The 23,821-nt window shown below is 43.6% G+C and overlaps 2 protein-coding genes across 2 annotated transcripts in view; both read left to right on the forward strand.

Annotated features, from left to right (window-relative positions):
• Positions 1–7,399, forward strand: part of LOC135548976 (mucin-5AC-like) — a gene marked incomplete at its 5' end in the record, with an annotated part of 45,342 nt that extends 37,943 nt beyond the window's left edge. The window contains 2 exons of the mRNA XM_064979048.1: positions 4,345–4,512; positions 7,192–7,399. Coding sequence (XP_064835120.1) covers positions 4,345–4,512; positions 7,192–7,399 — 376 coding nt within the window. The remainder of the gene's footprint in view (positions 1–4,344; positions 4,513–7,191) is intronic.
• Positions 7,400–8,133: 734 nt separating this feature from the next.
• LOC135548977 (mucin-5AC-like) lies at positions 8,134–9,719 on the forward strand. Its single transcript, XM_064979049.1, has one exon. The coding sequence runs from the start codon at positions 8,304–8,306 to the stop codon at positions 9,717–9,719; it is 1,416 nt and encodes a 471-aa protein (XP_064835121.1). The 5' UTR covers positions 8,134–8,303.
• Positions 9,720–23,821: the final 14,102 nt, after the last annotated feature.

The following is a 23,821-nucleotide window of genomic DNA, read 5'->3' on the forward strand; positions in this document are numbered from 1 at the left end:
CTGCAGCTCCTGTTACAACAACTGTAGCTTCTACGTCAACCACAGCATTTGCCTCTACGATAACCACTGCAGCTCTAACTAAAACAAGGGCTGCTCCTTCGACCACTACATCTCCAAAACCTGCTCTGACAGAACCTACTCCTACTAATGCTACGATTGCAGAACCTACCACGACAGCCACAACTAAAACAACTGCTGCTCAAACGAACACAACAACTCCTGAACCTATTATGACAACTGCTGCAGCTCCGACTACACCAACTACAATTCTTACGACCACCACGACTGAAGCACCATCTTCAACAACTACCACTTTAGCTCCTACGTCAACGACAACAACTGCACCTACTACAACACTTGCAGTTCCTACAATTGTAGCTCCAGCTACCACTACACCTGATGTACTTACAACAACAGTCACAACTGCAGCTCCTGTTACAACAACTGTAGCTTCTACGTCAACCACAGCATTTGCCTCTACGATAACCACTGCAGCTCTAATTAAAACAACGGCTGCTCCTTCGACCACTACAGCTCCAGAACCTGCTCTGACAGAACCTACTCCTACTAATGCTACGATTGCAGAACCTACCACGACAGCCACAACTAAAACAACTGCTGCTCAAACGACCACTACAACTCCTGAACCTATTATGACAACTGCTGCAGCTCCGACTACACCAACTACAATTCTTACGACCACCACGACTGAAGCACCATCTTCAACAACTACCACTTTAGCTCCAACGTCAACGACAACAACTGCACCTACTACAACACTTGCAGTTCCTACAATTGTAGCTCCAGCTACCACTACACCTGATGTACTTACTACAACAGTCACAACTGCAGCTCCTGTTACAACAACTGTAGCTTCTACATCAACCACAGCATCTGCCTCTACGATAACCACTGCAGCTCTAACTAAAACAACGGCTGCTCCTTCGACCACTACATCTCCAGAACCTGCTCTGACAGAACCTACTCCTACTAATTCTATGACTACAGAACCTACCACGACAGCCAGTGCAGCTTTAACTAAAACAACTGCTGCTCCAATGACCACGACAACTCCTGAACCTATTATGACATCTGCTGCAGCTCCGACTACACCAACTGCTTTTCTTACGACCACCAAGACTACAGCAACATCTTCAACAACTACAACTTTAGCTCAATTGTCAACCACAACAACTGCACCTACTACAACACCTGCAGTTCCTACAATTGTAGCTCCAGCTACCACTACACCTGATGTACTTACTACAACAGTCACAACTGCAGCTCCTGTTACAACAACTGTAGCTTCTACGTCAACCACAGCATCTGCCTCTACGATAACCACTGCAGCTCTAACTAAAACAACGGCTGCTCCTTCGACCACTACATCTCCAGAACCTGCTCTGACAGAACCTACTCCAACTAATGCTACGATTGCAGAACCTACCACGACAGCCACAACTAAAACATCTGCTGCTCAAACGACCACTACAACTCCTGAACCTATTATGACAACTGCTGCAGCTCCGACTACACCAACTACAATTCTTACGACCACCACGACTGAAGCACCATCTTCAACAACTACCACTTTAGCTCCTACGTCAACGACAACAACTGCACCTACTACAACACTTGCAGTTCCTACAATTGTAGCTCCAGCTACCACTACACCTGATGTACTTACTACAACAGTCACAACTGCAGCTCCTATTACAACAACTGTAGCTTCTACGTCAACCACAGCATCTGCCTCTACGATAACCACTGCAGCTCTAACTAAAACAACGGCTGCTCCTTCGACCACTACATCTCCAGAACCTGCTCTGACAGAACCTACTCCTACTAATGCTACGATTGCAGAACCTACCACGACAGCCACAACTAAAACAACTGCTGCTCAAACGACCACTACAACTCCTGAACCTATTATGACAACTGCTGCAGCTCCGACTACACCAACTACAATTCTTACGACCACCACGACTGAAGCACCATCTTCAACAACTACAACTTTAGCTCCTACGACAACCACTTCAACAGCACCTACTTCAACAGCACCTACTACAATACCTGCAGTTCCTTCAATTGTAGCTCCAGCTACCAATACACCTGCTGTACTTACTACAACAGTCACAACTGCAGCTCCTGTTACAACAACTGTAGCTTCTACGTCAACCACAGCATCTGCCTCTACGATAACCACTGCAGCTCTAACTAAAACAACGGCTGTTCCTTCGACCACTACATCTCCAGAACCTGCTCTGACAGAACCTACTCCTACTAATGCTATGACTACAGAACCTACCACGACAGCCACTGCAGCTCTAACGAAAACAACTGCTGCCCCAACGACCACGACAACTCCTGAACCTATAATGACAACTGCTGCAGCTCCGACTACACCAACTGCTATTCTTACGACCACCAAGACTGCAGCACCATCTTCAACAACTACAACTTTAGCTCCCTCGTCAACCACAACAACTGCACCTACTACAACACATGCAGTTCCTACAATTGTAGCTCCAGCTACCACTACACCTGATGTACTTACTACAACAGTCACAACTGCAGCTCCTGTTGCAACAACTGTAGCTTCTACGTCAACCACAGCATCTGCCTCTACGATAACCACTGCTGCTCTTACTACAACAACTGCTGCTCCAATAACCACTAAAACTCCGGAAACTAATAAATCAGTACCTACACCTACTACTGCTTTGACTGCAGAACCTATCACGAAAGCCACTTTAGCTTCTACGACAAACTCTGCTGTTCTTACGACCGCAACGACTGCAGCACCTTCTACAACAACTACAACTTCAGCTCCGAAGACAACCACAACAAAAGCACCTACTACAACACCTGCAGTTCCTACAACTGTAACTTCAGCGACCACTACACATGATATAATTACAATAACAATCACAACTGCAGCTCCTGCTACAACAACTGTAGAGTCCACGTCAACCACAGCATCTGCCTCTACGATAACCACTGCAACTCTAACTAAAACAACGGCTGCTCCAACGACCACGACATCTCCAGAACCTGCTCTGACAGAACCTACTCCTACTAATGCTACGATTGCAGAACCTGCCATGACAGCCACTGCAGCTCTAACTAAAACAACTGCTGCTCCAACGACCACTACAACTCCTGAACCTATGATGACAACTGCTGCAGCTCCGACTACACCAACTACAATTCTTACGACCACCACGACTGAAGCACCATCTTCAACAACTACCACTTTAGCTCCTACGTCAACGACAACAACTGCACCTACTACAACACTTGCAGTTCCTACAATTGTAGCTCCAGCTACCACTACACCTGATGTACTTACTACAACAGTCACAACTGCAGCTCCTGTTACAACAACTGTAGCTTCTACGTCAACCACAGCATCTGCTTCTACGATAACCACTGCAGCTCTAACTAAAACAACGGCTGCTCCTTCGACCACTACATCTCCAGAACCTGCTCTGACAGAACCTACTCCTACTAATGCTACGATTGCAGAACCTACCACGACAGCCACAACTAAAACATCTGCTGCTCAAACGACCACTACAACTCCTGAACCTATTATGACAACTGCTGCAGCTCCGACTACACCAACTACAATTCTTACGACCTCCACGACTGAAGCACCATCTTCAACAACTACCACTTTAGCTCCTACGTCAACGACAACAACTGCACCTACTACAACACTTGCAGTTCCTACAATTGTAGCTCCAGCAACCACTACACCTGATGTACTTACTACAACAGTCACAACTGCAGCTCCTGTTACAACAACTGTAGCTTCTACGTCAACCACAGCATCTGCCTCTACGATAACCACTGCAGCTCTAACTAAAACAACGGCTGCTCCTTCGACCACTAGATCTCCAGAACCTGCTCTGACAGAACCTACTCCTACTAATGCTACGATTGCAGAACCTACCACGACAGCCACAACTAAAACAACTGCTGCTCAAACGACCACTACAACTCCTGAACCTATTATGACAACTGCTGCAGCTCCGACTACACCAACTACAATTCTTACGACCACCACGACTGAAGCACCATCTTCAACAACTACAACTTTAGCTCCTACGACAACCACTTCAACAGCACCTACTTCAACAGCACCTACTACAATACCTGCAGTTCCTTCAATTGTAGCTCCAGCTACCAATACACCTGCTGTACTTACTACAACAGTCACAACTGCAGCTCCTGTTACAACAACTGTAGCTTCTACGTCAACCACAGCATCTGCCTCTACGATAACCACTGCAGCTCTAACTAAAACAACGGCTGCTCCTTCGACCACGACATCTCCAGAACCTATAATGACAACTGCTGCAGCTCCGACTACACCAACTGCTGTTCTTACGACCACCAGGACTGCAGCACCATCTTCAACAACTACAACTTTAGCTCCTATGACAACCACTTTAACAGCACCTACTACAATACCTGCAGTTCCTACAATTGTAGCTCCAGCTACAAGTACACCTGCTGTACTTACTACAACAGTCACAACTGCAGCTCCTGTTACAACAACTGTAGCTTCTACGTCAACCACAGCATCTGCCTCTACGATAACCACTGCAGCTCTAACTAAAACAACGGCTGCTCCTTCGACCACGACATCTCCAGAACCTCCTCTGACAGAACCTACTCCTACTAATGCTACGATTGCAGAACCTGCCATGACAGCCACTGCAGCTCTAACTAAAACAACTGCTGCTCCAACGACCACTACAACTCCTGAACCTATTATGACAACTGCTGCAGCTCTGTCTACACCAACTACAATTCTTACGACCACCACGACTGAAGCACCATCTTCAACAACTACCACTTTAGCTCCTACGTCAATGACAACAACTGCACCTACTACAACACTTGCAGTTCCTACAATTGTAGCTCCAGCTACCACTACACCTGATGTACTTACTACAACAGTCACAACTGCAGCTCCTGTTACAACAACTGTAGCTTCTACGTCAACCACAGCATCTGCCTCTACGATAACCACTGCAGCTCTAACTAAAACAACGGCTGCTCCTTCGACCACTACATCTCCAGAACCTGCTCTGACAGAACCTACTCCTACTAATGCTACGATTGCAGAACCTACCACGACAGCCACAACTAAAACATCTGCTGCTCAAACGACCATTACAACTCCTGAACCTATTATGACAACTGCTGCAGCTCCGACTACACCAACTACAATTCTTACGACCACCACGACTGAAGCACCATCTTCAACAACTACCACTTTAGATCCTACGTCAACGACAACAACTGCACCTACTACAACACTTGCAGTTCCTACAATTGTAGCTCCAGCTACCACTACACCTGATGTACTTACTACAACAGTCACAACTGCAGCTCCTGTTACAACAACTGTAGCTTCTACGTCAACCACAGCATCTGCCTCTACGATAACCACTGCAGCTCTAACTAAAACAACGGCTGTTCCTTCGACCACTACATCTCCAGAACCTGCTCTGACTGAACCTACTCCTACTAATGCTATGACTACAGAACCTACCACGACAGCCACTGCAGCTCTAACTAAAACAACTGCTGCTCCAACGACCACGACAACTCCTGAACCTATAATGACAACTGCTGCAGCTCCGACTACACCAACTGCTATTCTTACGACCACCAAGACTGCAGCACCATCTTCAACAACTACAACTTTAGCTCCCTCGTCAACCACAACAACTGCACCTACTACAACACATGCAGTTCCTACAATTGTAGCTGCAGCTACCACTACACCTGATGTACTTACTACAACAGTCACAACTGCAGCTCCTGTTGCAACAACTGTAGCTTCTACGTCAACCACAGCATCTGCCTCTATGATAACCACTGCTGCTCTTACTACAACAACTGCTGCTCCAATAACCACTAAAACTCCGGAAACTAATAAATCAGTACCTACACCTACTACTGCTTTGACTGCAGAACCTATCACGAAAGCCACTTTAGCTTCTACGACAAACTCTGCTGTTCTTACGACCGCAACGACTGCAGCACCTTCTACAACAACTACAACTTCAGCTCCGAAGACAACCACAACAAAAGCACCTACTACAACACCTGCAGTTCCTACAACTGTAACTTCAGCGACCACTACACATGATATAATTACAATAACAATCACAACTGCAGCTCCTGCTACAACAACTGTAGAGTCCACGTCAACCACAGCATCTGCCTCTACGATAACCACTGCAACTCTAACTAAAACAACGGCTGCTCCAACGACCACGACATATCCAGATCCTGCTCTGACAGAACCTACTCCTACTAATGCTACGATTGCAGAACCTGCCATGACAGCCACTGCAGCTCTAACTAAAACAACTGCTGCTCCATCGACCACTACAACTCCTGAACCTATTATGACAACTGCTGCAGCTCCGACTACACCAACTGCTATTCTTACGACCACCACGACTGTAGCACCATCTTCAACAGCTACAACTTTAGCTCCCTCGTCAACCACAACAACTGCACCTACTACAACACCTGCAGTTCCTACAATTGTAGTTCCAGCTACCACTACACCTGATGTACATACTACAACAGTCACAACTGCAGCTCCTGTTGCAACAACTGTAGCTTCTACGTCAACCACAGCATCTGCCTCTACGATAACCACTGCAGCTCAAACTAAAACAACGGCTGCTCCTTCGACCACTACTTCTCCAGAACCTGCTCTGACAGAACCTACTCCTACTAATGATATGACTGCAGAACCTACCACGACAGCCACTGCAGCTCTAACTAAAACAACTGCTGCTCCAACGACCACTACAACTCCTGTACCTATTATGACAACTGCTGCAGCTCCGACTACACCAACTACTATTCTTACGACAACCACGACTGAAGCACCATCTTCAACAACTACAACTTTAGCTCCTACGTCAACGACCACAACTGCACCTACTACAACACTTGCAGTTCCTACAATTGTATCTCCTACTACCACTACACCTGCTGTTCTTACTACAACAATCACATCTGCAGCTCCTGCTACAACAACTGTAGCTTCTACTTCAACCACAGCAGCTGCATCTACGATAAAAACTGCTGCTCTTACTACAACAACTGCTGCTCTAATAACCACTACATCTCTAGCAACTAATACGACAGAACCTACTCCTACGACTGCTACAACTGCAGAACCTACCACGACAGCCATGTTAGCTTCTACGACAAACTCTGCTGTTCTTACGACCGCAACGACTGCAGCACCTTCTACAACAACTACAACTTCAGCTCCGACGACAACCACAACAAAAGCACCTACTACAACACCTGCAGTTTTTACAATTGTAACTTCAGCGACCACTACACCTGATGTACGTACAACAACAATCACAACTGCAGCTCCTGCTACAACAACTCTCGATTCTACATTATCCACAGTTGCTGTCTCTACAATAACCACTGCAGCTCTAACTAAAACAGCTGCTTCTCCAACGACCACTAAAAGTCCTGAACCTATGATGACAACAACTGCAGCTCCTACTACACCAACTTCTATTCTTACGACCACCACAACTGAAGCACCATCTTCAACAACTACAACTTTAGCTCCTACGACAACCACTTCAACAGCATCTACTACAATACCTGCAGTTCCTACAACTGTAACTCCTACTACCACTACACCTGCTGTACTTACTACAACAGTCACAACTGCAGCTCCTGTTACAACAACTGTAGCTTCTACATCAACCACAGCAGCTGCCTCTACGATAACCACTGCATCTCTAACTAAAACAACTGCTACTCAAACAACCACTACATCTCCAGAACCTACTCCAACAGAACCTACGACCACTTCAACTCTAGAACCTATTAAGACAACCACTGCATCTGTGACAGAACCTACTTCTACTACTGCTACGACTGCAGAACCTACCACGACAGCCACTGAAGCTCCTACGACAACAACTGCTGTTCTTACGACCACAACGCCTGCAGCACCTTCTACAACAACTACAACTCCTACTCTTATGACAACCACAACAACAGCACCTACTACAACACCTGCAGTTCCTACCACTTTAGCCCCCACGACCTCTTCACCTGCTCTACTTACTACAACAATCACAACTACAGCTCCTACTCAGTCAATTGTAGCTTCTACGTCAACCACAGCAGCTGCCTCTACGACAACCACTTCAGCTCTAACTACAACAAGTGCTGCTACTACGATTACTACAACTCCAGATTCTACAACCACAGAACCCACTCATATGACTCCTATAACTGCAGATATTTCCAGAACAACAACTGCAGCTGCTTCTACAACAACTACAACTTCAACTCAAACAACAACCACAACAACAGCACCTACTACAACACCTGCAGTTCCTACAACTGTAGCTCCTACGACCACGACACCTGCTGTACCTACTATAACAATTATAACTACAGCTCCTGCGACAACAACTGTAGCTTCTCTGTCAACCACAGCAGCTGTCCCTTTGACAACCACTGCAGCTCCTTTGACAACCACTGCAGCTCTTACGAAAACAACTGTAACTCATACGACAACAGCTGTTGGTCCTTTGACCACCACAACTGTAGAATCTATTTTAACATCTACATCTGAAGCTACAACAACAACCACAATTACATCAGCTAGTACAGCACCTGCAGTTCCTACAGCAAATGCCGCTTCTACGACAACTGCAGGTCCTATGTCAACTGCAGCTCTTACGACAACTACTGTAGGTCCTACAACCAATACAACTGGAGCTACTACAACAACTGCAACCACAGGTCCTACTACAATAAATATAGCTCCTACAACATCAACCGTAGCTCCTACGGCCTCTGTGATTGCAGAACCTACTACGACAACTCTACCTCCTACGACAACACCTGCTGCTGCTACCACAATAACTGTATCTCTTCCAAACACTATAACAGCAGTAATTATTACAAATCCCACAATTAAAGCTCTTACTACAATAAATGTTGCTCCCATGACAACCACAACAACAGCCCCTACAACAACTGTGGGTTCAACAACCACTACATCTCCTACATCAACCACAACAGCAGCACCTACAATGACAACAGTTGCTTTTACAACAAATGAAGCTCCTACGTCAATAAGTGTAGCTCCTATATCCACTACACCTGCAGTACATACTACTGTAGCTTCAATTCCCACTACAACAGCAGCACCTACAATGACAACTGAATCTCTTATGACCAATACAAATGCAGCACCAACTACAACAACTGCCATTCATACTACAACCACAACTACAGCTTTTACAAGAACTTCCACTATCCCTACCACCACCAGCGCAATAGAAACTCCTACTACCATAACTATAATGGCAGCTCCTATAACCACCACAACTTTAGCTTCTTCTACGACAACCAAAACATCAACTGCAATAATGACAACTACAAATACATCTCCAACAATCGCAACTAAACCTCTTAAAACCACCTCCATCAATGTTGCTTCTATTACAACAATTAATACTGCAGGTTCTACAAGCACCACCACAACTGGTAGTTCTCATTCTACAACAACGACTCCAACTGCAGCACCTACAAGTACAACCGCAATTGTACTTCCTACATTGACAACCAGAACTGCAACTTATAACTCAACTTCTATGGCTTCAGTGACATCAACAACTAGGTAAGCAAGATAATTTTGTATAATTATTTCATACAATTCAATTAACACTTTGTCAATCAAGGACCCGTTGCAACAATGAACCATGTATATCCATGCTGGTGGCGTTAACTACTGATGTTTTAATAAAAGCATCCAAAAAGTCAGCCTTTCTTTTGAAAAGCTCTTTGAATACATCAGTAAGTGGAAAGGCGCAATATAAATCCATTCCATTATTATGAATGTGCTTGAGTAAGGCAAGACCACTAGATTTCTTCCATTCTTCTTCTAATTATTTAAACATTTTCAAAACTTGATAAACTATAACAATTTAAATAAGTATAAATTAGCATATAATTACCCACCAAAAATAATAGTAACTCTTGAACCGTTCAAGCTTGAGAGACCGAACCAACTTTCATATGTTCAGGCTATCCTTTCCTATCCTATCCTATCCATCAATCAATCTTTCCATCGACTTTCTTTTTCCAATTATAACCAGTCACTACCATTACCACTGCAGTGACCACCAATCCTGTAACTTATTTTACAACCATGATTACTTTAAGACAAGCTAGCAAGTACACACATTTTCTTTAGGAAATGTAATTTTCCATGTATTATTATTTTCTCTTAGATTCGGCACAGTGGGAGTTTTTGTTAAACTGATTTTCAAGCTCAAAACACCAGTCCCCACTGAGGATGATGTCCTTGGTGCCGTCAAGAAGCAATTGTCTCCTCAATTCACGACCACTCAAACCACCTTCCAGAATGCAACTTATATCAGTGAGTTCATCGAATTAGGCTTCATGAAGACATTTATTTCTACTCTATAAAATAATTTCTTAATAAGTATACATTCAACTGCTCCTGCTATCTAAATACTTCTTGAGTGTTTTTTAATATTGTTGAAACTCCTAAATTGTAGCAGTTCATTTGATCTGTTGCTATAGTGACCATTTTCTTGTGTGCTCACAGAACTTACAGATACTTCATTTACCATCGACCTTGGTTTCAAAATAACCAATGTAACGCAGGATTCTCAAAGTAATAGACTCACACTCACCAATGAGACCGAAACCCAGATACAGGATTCAATTAACAGACTAGTAAGATACTGTACTTCTACACATAAGATACATCCATGGTCATGTTCAGGTCATGATAGTAATGGACAACTTGATGTTTTGTCCCCTTTTAGCTCCATAAGGTTCTCAGTGAACCAGTCGGGAAACAGTTTCAATTTCCCAACACCAAATTCATGTAAGTACAACGTCATAACCTTGAACCAACCCATCTTTCTCAACTGCACTCTTTAGAATTTCTGCAGATTTCATTTAGCTGCCGCTTGTACAGCTAAACAGGATGAAGGGAACATGTTTAACTCTCAGGCAAAACTCAATTTTACTTTCACAGTGCTGATGGCACTGAAATCACGGCAAACGTGACGTATGTTTACAAAAAGGAAGATGTCAACCACCCTAGTGGTTTTCTACAGGAAGTCTTAAAAGTCTCAGGTATGCTGCTACTGTAACCACATATGGTTGTCGTTTCTATGTTTTTGTATGAGAGTGAGTAATCAAACACCATGTAACGTGTATAATACTCAATCTCGAAAAGACTTGTTTCTCTGTTATATGAGATATTACAAGTTTATAATCCCTCTAAAATGTATTTCCATTTCTATTCTAGGTCTCCTGACCACCACTGTTGCCCCAACAACAACTACCAACACCACACCACTTCCTACCCTTTTGACTTCAGTGACATCAACAACGAGGTAAGCAAGATCATTTTTTATAATTATTTCACAAATCAATTAACACTTTGTCAATCAAGGACCCTTTGCAACATTGAACTATGTCTATCCATATTTGTGTCGTTAACTACTGATGTTTTAATAAAAGCATACAAAATGTTAACCTGTCTTTAGAAAAGCTCTTTGAGTACATCAATCGGTCCGAAGGCGCAATATAAATCCAATCCATTATTATTAATGTGCTTGCTGAAGGCAAGACCACTAGATTTCTTACACACTTCTTCTAATTATTTGATTTATTTTGCCCGCTCTAGCACTTAAACTCTTTAACCTATAAACACGGAGCTCACTTTCATCTATCCAGACATCCATTACTTAAATTGCTTGAGAATATATTTTAGATAGCATTTATTGTTTTTGTACCACATCAAAAAACAAATAAAGTAACAGCTCACAGCACAACACCTCTCCCCTGTGACATACTTGTGTGTATGTACTAACATGTATGTGTAACTGACATATGCACACACACACACACAGGCACACATGTACTACATGTTAATGTTTTTAATGTATGTAAATTGTAAAGTATTTTGTCTGAAATGTGTTTACCTGTATATGTCGGAACCCATTAAGACTCGCTGTCGCAATTGTCGTCGGCTAATGGGGGTCCTATTAAATCAAATCAAATAATATTTCTAATCAGCTCCCAATGCATTTCAATTGTAATAAAAGGTATGAAGACTTAGATGGAGAAAATTTGGCCACGCTTCTTCTCCTAAACCGTTTAAGCTATCAACACCAAACCAACGTTTATGTGTTCAGATTGGGCCATCTTAGATTGCTTGTCAAAAGCTTCAAATTCTCTAAAACTTGTATAGACTGTACCAATTCAATTTGCATAAATTGGCATTACACTTCATGCAGTCAATGCCAAACCTGAGAACTCAGTAGTAAATATTTAAAATACTGCTGCACCTTAACCATTTCAGCTGCAAACATTTAAAACAGCTTTAACATGTTCAAAACTGTATAAACTATAACAATTTAAAAGAGTATAAATTAGCATATAATAACCCACTAAAAATAATATTAACTTTTGAACCGTTCAAGCTTGAGAGACCGAACCAACTTTCATATGTTCAGGCTATCCTATCCTATCCTATCCTATCCATCAATCAATCTTTCCATCGACTTTCTTTTTCCAATTATAACCAGTCACTACCATTACTTCTGGAGTGACTGCCACTATTATAACTTATTTTTACAAACATAAATTACTTTTAGACTTGGTTGCAAGCAAACACATTTTCTTTCGGAAATTTCATTTTCCATGTATTATTATTTTCTCTTAGATTCGGCACAGTTGGAGTTTTTGTTAAACTGATATTCAAGCTCAAAACACAAGTCCCCACTGAGGATGATGTCCTTGGTGCCGTCAAGAAGCAATTGTCTCGTCAATTCAGGACCACTCAAACCACCTACCAGAATGCAACTTATATCAGTGAGTTCAACAAATTAGGCTTCATGAAGGCATTTATTTCCACTCTGTAAAATAATTTCTTAATAAGTAAACATTCAACTGCTCCTGCTATCTATATACTTATTGAATGTTTTTTAATGTTGCTGAAACTCCTAAATTGTAGCAGTTTATTTGATCTGTTGCTATAGTGACCATGTTTTGTGTGCTCACAGAACTTACAGATACTTCATTTGCCATCAACCTTGGTTTCAAAATAACCAATGTAACCCTGGAGTCTCTAAATCATAGACTCACATTCACCAACGAGACCTACATCAAGATACAGGATTCAATTAACAGTCTAGTAAGATAATGTACATAAGATACATCCACGGTCATGTTTAGGTCAAGATAGTAATTGACAACCTGATGTTTTGTCCCCTTTTAGCTCCATAAGGTTCTCAGTGAACCAGACGGCAAACAGTTTCAATTTCCCAATGCCAACTTCATGTAAGTACAACGTTATAACCTTGAACCAACCCGTCTTTCTCAACTGCACTCTTTAGAATTTCTGCAGATTTAATTTAGCTGCTGCTTGTGCAGCTAAACAGGATGAAAGGAACATGTTTAACTCTCACACAAAACCCATTTTTACGTCCACAGTGCTGATGGCACTGAGATCACGGCAAACGTGACGTATGTATACAAAGAGGAAGATGTCAACCACCCTAGTGGTTTTCTCCAGGAAGTCTTAAAAGTCTCAGGTATGCTGCTTTTGTTACCATACGGTTGTCATTTCTACGTTTATTTATGACAGTGAGTTATCAAACACCATGTAACATGTATAATACTCAATCTTGAAAACACATATATCTATGATATCTGACATATTACAAGTTTATCATCCCTCTAAAATGTATTTTATTTTCCATTCTAGGTCTCCTGACCACCACTGTTTCCCCAACAACAACTACCAGCACCACACCACTTCCTACCCTTTTACTGACCAATCCTTTCCACGCCACAAGTGTTGGAGGTTTTCCTGGCTGGGCTTTGGCCATTATCATTCCTTGTGGCATCGCTATCATTCTGGTACCCCTGTGGATCCTGCTATGTGTACGTATAGGCTTGTGTTCACATGTGTACTGTGAAAATAGTTTACAAAGTATTTAATCAAATAAGCTATTTAATTTCTGCAATGTTGCATGTGAATCATCCTTCCCCATCTTTGTTTTGCAGTGTATGCTATGTGGCTGCTGTGCAGCTGTAAGGAGACGCTGGCACAGACGCAGATCTTACAATGTACAGTACACCACCAGAAACGGACTCTTTTGAGGTGACAACACTAGCATCAGTAGGCAACTGTCATCACAAGAACAGTCAATTATCTATCTATATCTGCTAATCAGGAGACTTCATTGGGTACTTGCATCTATTTTTTTAGCACAAAAAGAAAATTCATAATGGGCTTAATAATCCACAGGTGTTTTGCACATTGTGCAATTTTTTATGTTATACATCTGGTTGATAATCAAAGTTACAGCTGAGCTGAACAGCATGTATGTTTATGTATTTGTTAGCTATGTAATTTATGTGGTTTCAAGCTGAGCTGTCCACTAACTAAAACGGTTTTCAGTTATTTATTAAATGTATAATAAGGTAGATTAAAATATTAATTTTAGTTTTGTTATTTCCTCTCTTGATTAACTATTATCTAACTTATTTTCAACTGCAATACAGTACTTGTTTCTTCAACACACAGTTTGACAAATGTAATAAAGACTTTGCAAATCAGTATTAAGAAAACATTGTATGAATTGGTTTGACTCATGAGGGTGATTACAGACAGCACTTCTAAACATCAAAGGAAGTCAAGATTGTCCGACCTTGCACCTTACGCTCAGAAATATCTAACACAATTTAATATCTACAGTACTCCTTCAAGGGTTTTTCTTTCTTTTTACTATTTTCTACATTGTAGAATAATAGTGAAGATTTCAAAGCTGTGAAATAACACATATGGAATCATGTACTAACCAAAAAAGTGTTCAACAAATAAAAATATATTTTAGATTTTAGATTCTTCAAAGTTGCCACCCTATGCCTTGATGGCAGCTTTGCACATGCTTGGCATTCTCTCAACCAGCTTCACATGGAATGGTTTTCCAACAGTCTTGAAGTAGTTCCCACATATGCTGCGCTGCTTTTCCTTCAATCTGCAGTCCAACTCATCCTAACCATCTCTATTGGGTTGAGGTCGGGTGATTGTGGAGGTTAGGTCATCTGATTTAGCTCTCCATCACTCTTCTTCTTGGTCAAATAGCCCTTACACAACCTGGAGGAATGTCGGGTCATTGCCCTGTTGGAAAACAAATGATAGTCACACTAAGCGCAAACCAGATGGGATGGCGTATCGCTGCAGAATGCTGTGGGTACCATGCTGGTTAAGTGTGCCTTGAATTCTAAATAAATCACAGACAGTGTCACCAGCAAAGCACCCTCACACCATCACACCTCTTCCAAGTCTCTTCTTATTATTGGTATCCTTTAGTAGTTGTTTCTTTTCAGCAATTCGACCATGAAGGCCTGATTCATGCAGTCATCTCGCTCTCGCTCTCTTCTCTCCCCTCTCACTTATGTTGAGAACTGTTCTATAATTTAACATGTTTCTTGTTTGTCTATCTTTTCTGTGTCTTTGTCTACATGTTTATATATGTTTACAACAAGCAAGGGGAAGATATCAGAATAGTGACATTGGGGAATAATAACATATTGTATGGGAAACATTTGTACTGTAGTGAAGCCATCTCTATAGTAATGCAAGACCTCTTTCATGATCATGTGAAACGTCAGTTGCTATGGAAATGCTGGGATGTGTTTTTCAATGATGTTAAACGTAATTACGATGCAACTATGACGGTGATACGTATCCTCAACACTTCACACAGGAGCAACAGATCAATAGACACTCCACCCAGACCAGCGAGACCCTTCAAGGCCTGCAGGACCCCCCACCCTGAACCTATACATAGAGGCCCCACGCCAAGAGGACTTACATACAGACCACAGCACCCCCAGACACATCCACACCCCCACCCCAACCAATCAACACTCCCCCACGTCAACCATGCCAACACCCCATTTAGGCCCCCTCAGATCAGACCTATGCAACTCCTGCCCACCCCATGCACCCCACCCCCGCAAAGAGGGCCTCAACATGGAAGTCACACATACGCCCAGGTAGTGAGCGGGCAAACAGGCCCAAACCCAATCTTACACTCGCCCAAGCCAATGGCAGGTACCAGATGCTCAGCAGGCTCTGCTCACACTTACTAACCTAAGGCTAAACCACGACCAACAACATTGGACACATTATGGAACAAAAAGCCTTCACTATATCATCCTGGAATATCCAAGGCCTGAGGTCATCTGCCTTTGGCCTAAAGAGCAGGAACCCGGACTTCACCAAAGAAATCGGTAATACAGACATTGTCATCCTGCAAGAAACCTGGTATAGAGGAGACGGACCCACTGGTTGCCCTCTAGGTTACAGAGAGCTGGTAGTTCCATCCACCAAACTACCAAGTGTGAAACAGGGAAGGGACTCATGGGGTATGCTAATTTGGTATAGAGCAGACCTAACTCACTCCATTGAATTAATCAAAACAGGAATATTTTACATTTGGCTAGAAATTTTAAAGGAAATGATCTTAACAGAGAAAAATGTCCTCCTGTGTGCTGCCTATATCCCCCCACTACAATCCCCATACTTTAATGAAGACAGCTTCTCCATCCTGGAGGGGGAAATCAATAATTTCCAGGCCCAGTGACATATAATAGTCTGTGGCGACCTAAATGCCAGAACCGGACAAGAACCTGACACTCTCAGCACACAGGGGGACAAACACCTGCCTGCATGTGACAGCATTTCCTCCCACATATGTCCCCCTAGGCACAACTATGACAACATAACCAACAAAAGCGTGTCACAACTCCTGCAGCTCTGTCGCACGCTGGGTATGTACATAGTCAATGGTAGGCTTCGAGGGGACTCCTATGGTAGGTACACCTATAGCTTATCTCTTGGCAGTAGTACTGTAGACTACTTCATCACTGACCTCAACCCAGAGTCTCTCAGAGCGTTCACAGTCAGCCTACTGACACCCCTATCTGACCACAGCAAAATCACAGTCTACTTGAACAGAGCAATACTCAATCATGAGGCATCAAAGCCAAAGGAACTGAGTAACATTAAGAAATGTTATAGATGGACGGAATGCATTTTGGAAACCTACCAAAAAACAATTAGGCAACAACAAATTCAAGAACCCCACTGGACTGAGGGGCAGCTCGGGAATGAGGCAGCTCGGGACTGAGGGGAAGCTCGGGACTGAGGGGAAGCTCGGGACTGAGAGGAAGCCCAGCACTGAGAGGAAGCTGAGGCAGGTAGTTGAATCTGGCAGATCCTGGCTGGCTGGCGGTTCTGGCAGATCCTGGCTGACTGGCGGATCTGGAAGAGTCTGGCTGACTGGCGGATCTGGAAGAGTCTGGTTGACTGGCGGATCTGGAAGAGTCTGGCTGACTGGCGGATCCTGGCTGACTGGCAGATCTGGAAGAGTCTGGCTGACTGGCGGATCTGAAAGAGTCTGGCTGACTGGCGGATCTGGAAGAGTCTGGCTGACTGGTGGATCCTGGCAGACTGACGGCTCTGGCTGCTCCATGCTGACTGGCAGCTCTGGCTGCTCCATGCTGACTGGCGGCTCTGGCTGCTCCATTCAGACTGGCAGCTCTGGCGGCTTCTTGCAGACTGGCAGCTCCTTGCAGACAGGCAGCTCTGGCTGCTCCATGCAGACTGACAGCTCTGGCTGCTCCATGCAGACTGACGGCTCTGGCTGCTCCATGCAGACTGGCAGCTCTGGCGGCTTCTTGCAGACTGGCAGCTCCTTGCAGACAGGCAGCTCTGGCTGCTCCATGCAGACTGACAGCTCTGGCTGCTCCATGCAGACTGACAGCTCTGGCTGCTCCATGCAGACTGGCAGCTCTGGCTGTTCCATGCAGGCTGGCAGCTCTGGCTGCGCTAAACAGGCAGGAGACTCCGGCAGCGCTGTAGAGGCGGAAGGCTCTGGCAGCGTTAAACAGGCGGGAGACTCCGGCAGCGCAGGAGAGGATGAAGGCTCTGGCTGTGCTGAACAGGCGGGAGACTCCGGCAGTGCAGGAGAGGAGAAAGGCTCAGGCAGCGCTGAACAGGCGGGAGACTCCGGCAGCGCAGGAGACGAGGAAGGCTCCGGCAGCGCTGGAGAGGCGAGGCGCACTGTAGGCCTGATGCGTGGTGCTGGCACTGGTGGTACTGGGCCGAGGACACGCACAGGAAGCCTGGTGCGGGGAGCTGCCACCGGAGGGCTGGTGTGTGGAGGTGGCACAGGATGGGCTAGACCGTGAAGACGTACTGGAGATCTTGAGAGCAGTGCTGGCACAAGACGTGCAAGGCTAGGGAGGTGCACAGGAGGCCTGGTACGTGAGGCTGGCACCATCTTCACCAGCCGACTAACACGCACCTCAGGACGAGTATGGGGCGCTGACCCAGGTGCCATCAAATCCCTGACACGCTCCGTCGGACGAATTCCATGCTTAAAGCACCAACACAGCAACTCGCTCATTTCTCTCTCCTCCAATTTCCCCATTAACTCCTTCACAGTCTCTGCTTCGCTCACCTCCAACACCGGCTCTGGTTCTGGTCTCCTCCTTGGCTCCTCACGATAAACAGGGAGATTTGGCTCAGGTCTGACTCCTGACTTGCCACACTCTCCCTGAGCCCCCCCCTAATAAATTTTTGGTGCTGACTCTCGGGCTTTATTTGATTAGATAGATCGAAACTGTGTGTTGAACATCACTGCATACTTGAATGATATACACTACCGTTCAAAGGTTTGGGGTCACTCCGGGATGTTGGCCTTCTAGGCAGAGTTGCAAAGAAAAAGCCATATTTCTGTCCAGTGTCTGTGTTCTTTGGCCCATCTTAATCTTTTCTTTTCATTGGCCTGTCTGAGATATGGCTTTTTCTTTCTAACTCTGCCTATAAGGCCAGCATGCCGGGGGTCACCTTTTTTTATTTTTTATTTGATTTCACATTTATTTAACCAGGTAGGCTAGTTGAGAACAAGTTCTCATTTGCAACTGCGACCTGGCCAAGATAAAGCATAGCAGTGTGAACAGACAACACAGAGTTACACATGGAGTAAACAATAAACAAGTCAATAACACAGTAGAAAAAAAGGGAGTCTATATACATTGTGTGCAAAAGGCATGAGGAGGTAGGCGTATAATTACAATTTTGCAGATTAACACTGGGGTGATAAATGATCAGATGGTCATGTACAGGTAGAGATATTGGTGTGCAAAAGAGCAGAAGAGTAAATAAATATAAACAGTATGGAGATGAGGTAGGTAAAATTGGGTGGGCTATTTACCGATAGGCTATGTACAGATGCAGCGATCAGTTAGTTAGTTAGATAAAAGTCTCCAACTTCTGCGATTTTTGCAATTCGTTCCAGTCACAGGCAGCAGAGAACTGGAATGAAAGGCGGCCAAATGAGGTGTTGGCTTTAGGGATGATCAGTGAGATACACCAGCTGGAGCGCGTGCTACGGGTGGGTGTTGCCATCGTAACCAATGAACTGAGATAAGGCGGAGCTTTACCTAGCATGGACTTGTAGATGACCTGGAGCCAGTGGGTCTGGCGACGAATATGTAGCGAGGGCCAGCCGACTAGAGCATACAGGTCGCAGTGGTGGGTGGTATAAGGTGCTTTAGTGACAAAACGGATGGCACTGTGATAAACTGCATCCAGTTTGCTGAGTAGAGTGTTGGAAGCAATTTTGTAGATGACATCGCCGAAGTCGAGGATTGGTAGGATAGTCAGTTTTACTAGGGTAAGTTTGGCGGCGTGAGTGAAGGAGGCTTTGTTGCGGAATAGAAAGCCGACTCTAGATTTGATTTTCGATTGGAGATGTTTGATATGAGTCTGTCTGGAAGGAGAGTTTACAGTCTAGCCAGACACCTAGGTACTTATAGATGTCCACATATTCAAGGTCGGAACCATCCAGCCACCTCTTCACTGTTGACGTTGAGACTGGTGTTTTGCGGGTACTATTTAATGAAGCTGCCAGTTGAGGACTTGTGAGGCATCTGTTTCTCATACTAGACACTCTAATGTTCTTGTCCTCTTGCTCAGTTGTGCACCGGGGCCTCCCACTCCTATTTCTATTCTGGTTAAAGCCAGTTTGCGCTGTTCTGTGTAGGGAGTAGTACACAGTGTTGTACGAGATCTTCAGTTTCTTGGCAATTTCTCACATGGAATACCCTTTATTTTTCAATACAAGTATAGACTGACGAGTTTCAGGAGGCCAGTTTTATTGCTTCTTTAACCAAAACAACAGTTTTCAGCTGTGCTAACATACTTGAAATGGTTTTCTAATAATCAATTAGCCTTTTAAAATGATAAACTTGGATTAGCTAACACAACATGCCATTGGAACACAGGAGTGATGGTTGCTGATAATGGGCCTCTGTACGCCTATGTGCAATGACTCCTCCTTTCAAAGTTGCAAGCTTGCACTGCGGGATTTAGAGGTACCCAGCGTCACGGCTTCATTGCTCCAGACCACCACAAGGGGGAGTTAGAGCAATCATTATGCATTTGGTCCCAAGGATTTTATATGACCAATCATATCGAGTGTCAATGACGAATTTTGACGTGAGCCACTCGTGCCTGGTGGCGTTCTTCAACAAAGATGGCTGACAAAACATTACGGTGGAACCAAATGTAAGTTGTTTTAACGTCATAACGAGTCAAGCAAAAAATTTACAATTGAGAGGAATATTTTAGTTAATGTAGAGACAAATGTTTGTGCATATTTTTTTGTCATCAAGTTCATTCACGAAAATCGCTGTTTAGCTAGTTATCTGACTAGCTAACAGTAGCCAGCTAGCTAGTGTTAGGAGAATGAATTTGTAATTTAGTGTTGTTTAATGTTTTAGGGACTCCTGAGAAAACCAGCAAATCAGGCAGTCGTCTTGTGAAACAGTGGATGTAAAGAATGTAGCTAGCTAAAGCATTTACTGCCAATTGAATGTACAATTATGTAAGCTTGCCTTGCAATGCAGCTGAAGTAACATAGCTAACTATTTACTTGCTTATTGTGTAGTGGAGAATAAAAATAACTGTTGTGTATGGGACCCTGAAACGTTTGGTATAAATATTAGTTCAGAACCTAGCTATGAACCTCAGCTGTCATAGTTGTTGTATCAACTTCAAGTCTGAATGGCGTTAATGAAGCCTATGTGTAACCGGTGTGAAATGGCTAGCTAGTTAGAGGGGTGTGAGCTAATAGCGTTTCAATCGGTGACGTCACTCGCTCTGAGACCTTGAGGTAGTTGTAACGATGCTTCGAGGGTGGCTGTTGTCGATGTGTGCAGAGGGTCCCTGGTTCGAGCCCAGGAGAGGGATGGCAGCAAAATGTTTACACAGTAGAATATAATAACTTTATTGTGTCAAGGATGCAAGTCCTATATACACATGTACTGTAGTTATTACCACACATGAGATTCCCACATTGTAGCTTGTACATTGAATATATTCACTGATCATGTACTCTTCCTTGGCAAATAAAGGTGTGGTTCAGGTATGAATCTCTGAGATATTTTTCAGTCATATCAAACTCCATTATTTGAATGATGCTGTGTCTGCATGTATGTATTACAATTAAGAGCGGGTGAGGGATCGATGATGGGACTGGCTTCCTCTCACATGAAAACATACCTGCAGACGAGGGACAGATGAATAGAGAGAGCATGGTTAAGCATGGTTCTTTTTATAATTTATTATTATTTCAATGTAAAGCATCTCTTTAGATAGAACGTTGGCGAAACTGGAACGCTAGCGCGAGCTCATAGCAAAGTAATGGAATCGAATGTTGGCAGAGCCTGTTTTGACTGGAGTTATGGTTAGAAAAAATGTATCTCTTGTTATTTTACCACTTCAATCTGATCGTCGGACAAAACTGGAAAAAAACAACTTGTGTAGAAAGTTAACATCCACACCTCGATGGTGTCAACTGTGCTTATGTCTGCGTAATCAAAACGTAGGGAAAAAATAAAAACTTCTGACTTTTTCTGGTCTAGTGATTGATGACAAACGAGCTCCCTGCCCAGACTTATATAATTACAACAAGGAGATTATCCTGATTAAAATGTTGCCTGTGTAACAGTTTTGCTTCAATCCCTCTCCTCGTCCCTACCTGGGCTTGAACCAGTGAGCCTCTGCACGCATAGACAACAGCCACCCTCAAAGCATCGTTAACCATCGCTCCACAAAAACCATGGCCCTTGCAAAGTAAGGGGAACAACTATTTTAAGGTCTCAGAGCGAGTGACGTCACCGATTGAAACTCGATTAGCGCGCACCCTACTAACTAGCTGGCCATTTCACACCGTTTACACCCAACTTGAAAAAAATATATATATAAACAGTGAGATATTTGGCGAAATAGACCGGCATGCCTCTCTATAGGAAAATGCGAGCTAGCTGCCCAGCTAGCTGCCCAGGCTTACAAAATTAGAAAGAGGAGATTCTCATGATTAAAATGGCGTCTGACTTGAAAAAAATCTAAATATACACATTGCGAGATATTTGGCGAAATAGACAGACATGCCTATATTTCTCCATAGCAAACAATGGGAAGACCGCAGAGTTCCAAAATTATTTCTGTTGTTTTCATTGCCAATAATGGCGAAGCATGCATTGTGAGTGTCACGATTGTCATGGGAAGTAGACCAAAGCGCAGCGTTGTGAGCGTACATTTCATTTTATTTAACTTCTTGAAACTCCCCATCCCGGATCCGGGATCGTGACTAAAGCCTCAGGCTCATTAGCATAACGCAACGTTAACGATTTCTGAAAATCGCAAATAAAATGAAAATAATGCGTCTGCTCTCAAGCTTAGCCTTTTCTTAACAACACTGTCATCTCAGATTTTCAAAATATGCTTTTGAACCATAGAAATTGACTAATTTGTGTAAGAGTATGCAAAGCTAGCATAGCATTTTGAGTAGCATTTAGCACGCAACATTTTCACAAAAACCAGATAACCAAATAAATAAAATCATTTACCTTTGAAGAGCTTCTGATGTTTTCAATGAGGAGACTCTCAGTTACATACCAAATGCGCAGTTTTTCCTGAAAGCGTCTGTGTGTAGGAGAAATCGTTCCGTTTTCTACATTGCGTCTGGCTACCGAAACGAAACGAAAATTCAGTCACCTACAACGTAAAACTTTTTCCGGATTAACTACATAATATCGACCGAAACATGGCAAACGTTGTTTGGAATCAATCCTCAAGGTGTTTTTTCACATATCTCTTCATTGATATGCAGTTCGTGGAAGCTTGCTTTCCTCTCTGTATCCCATGGAAAAATACTGGCAGGTGACTTTTGCGCACCAATTTCGGCGCAGGACACCGGGCGGACACCTGGTAAATGTGGTCTCTTATGGTCAATCTTCCAATGATCTGCCTACAAATACGTCACAATGCTGCAGACACCTTGGGGAAACGACAGAAAGGGCAGGCTCATTCCTCTCGCATTCACAGCCATATAAGGAGACAATGGAAAACAGAGCCTCAAAAATCCTTGTCATTTCCTGGATGCCATCTCATCTTGGTTTTGCCTGAAGCTCACGTTCTAGGGCACGCACAGAGAATATCTTGGTAGTTCTGGACACGTCAGAGTGTTTTCTTTCGAAAGCTATCAATTATATGCATAGTCGAGCATCTTTTTGTGACAAAATATCTTGTTTAAAACGGGAACGTTTTTCATCCAAAAATGAAATAGCGCCCCCATAGATGTAAGAGGTT

The sequence above is a fragment of the Oncorhynchus masou genome, chromosome 12 (assembly GCF_036934945.1).
Source record: "Oncorhynchus masou masou isolate Uvic2021 chromosome 12, UVic_Omas_1.1, whole genome shotgun sequence".
Taxonomy (NCBI): Eukaryota; Metazoa; Chordata; class Actinopteri; order Salmoniformes; family Salmonidae; genus Oncorhynchus; species Oncorhynchus masou.

Coding starts and splice junctions, on each gene's coding strand:
- LOC135548977 (XM_064979049.1), top strand. CDS start 8,304: ATGACTCCTATAACTGCAGATATTTCCAGAACAACAACTGCAGCTGCT.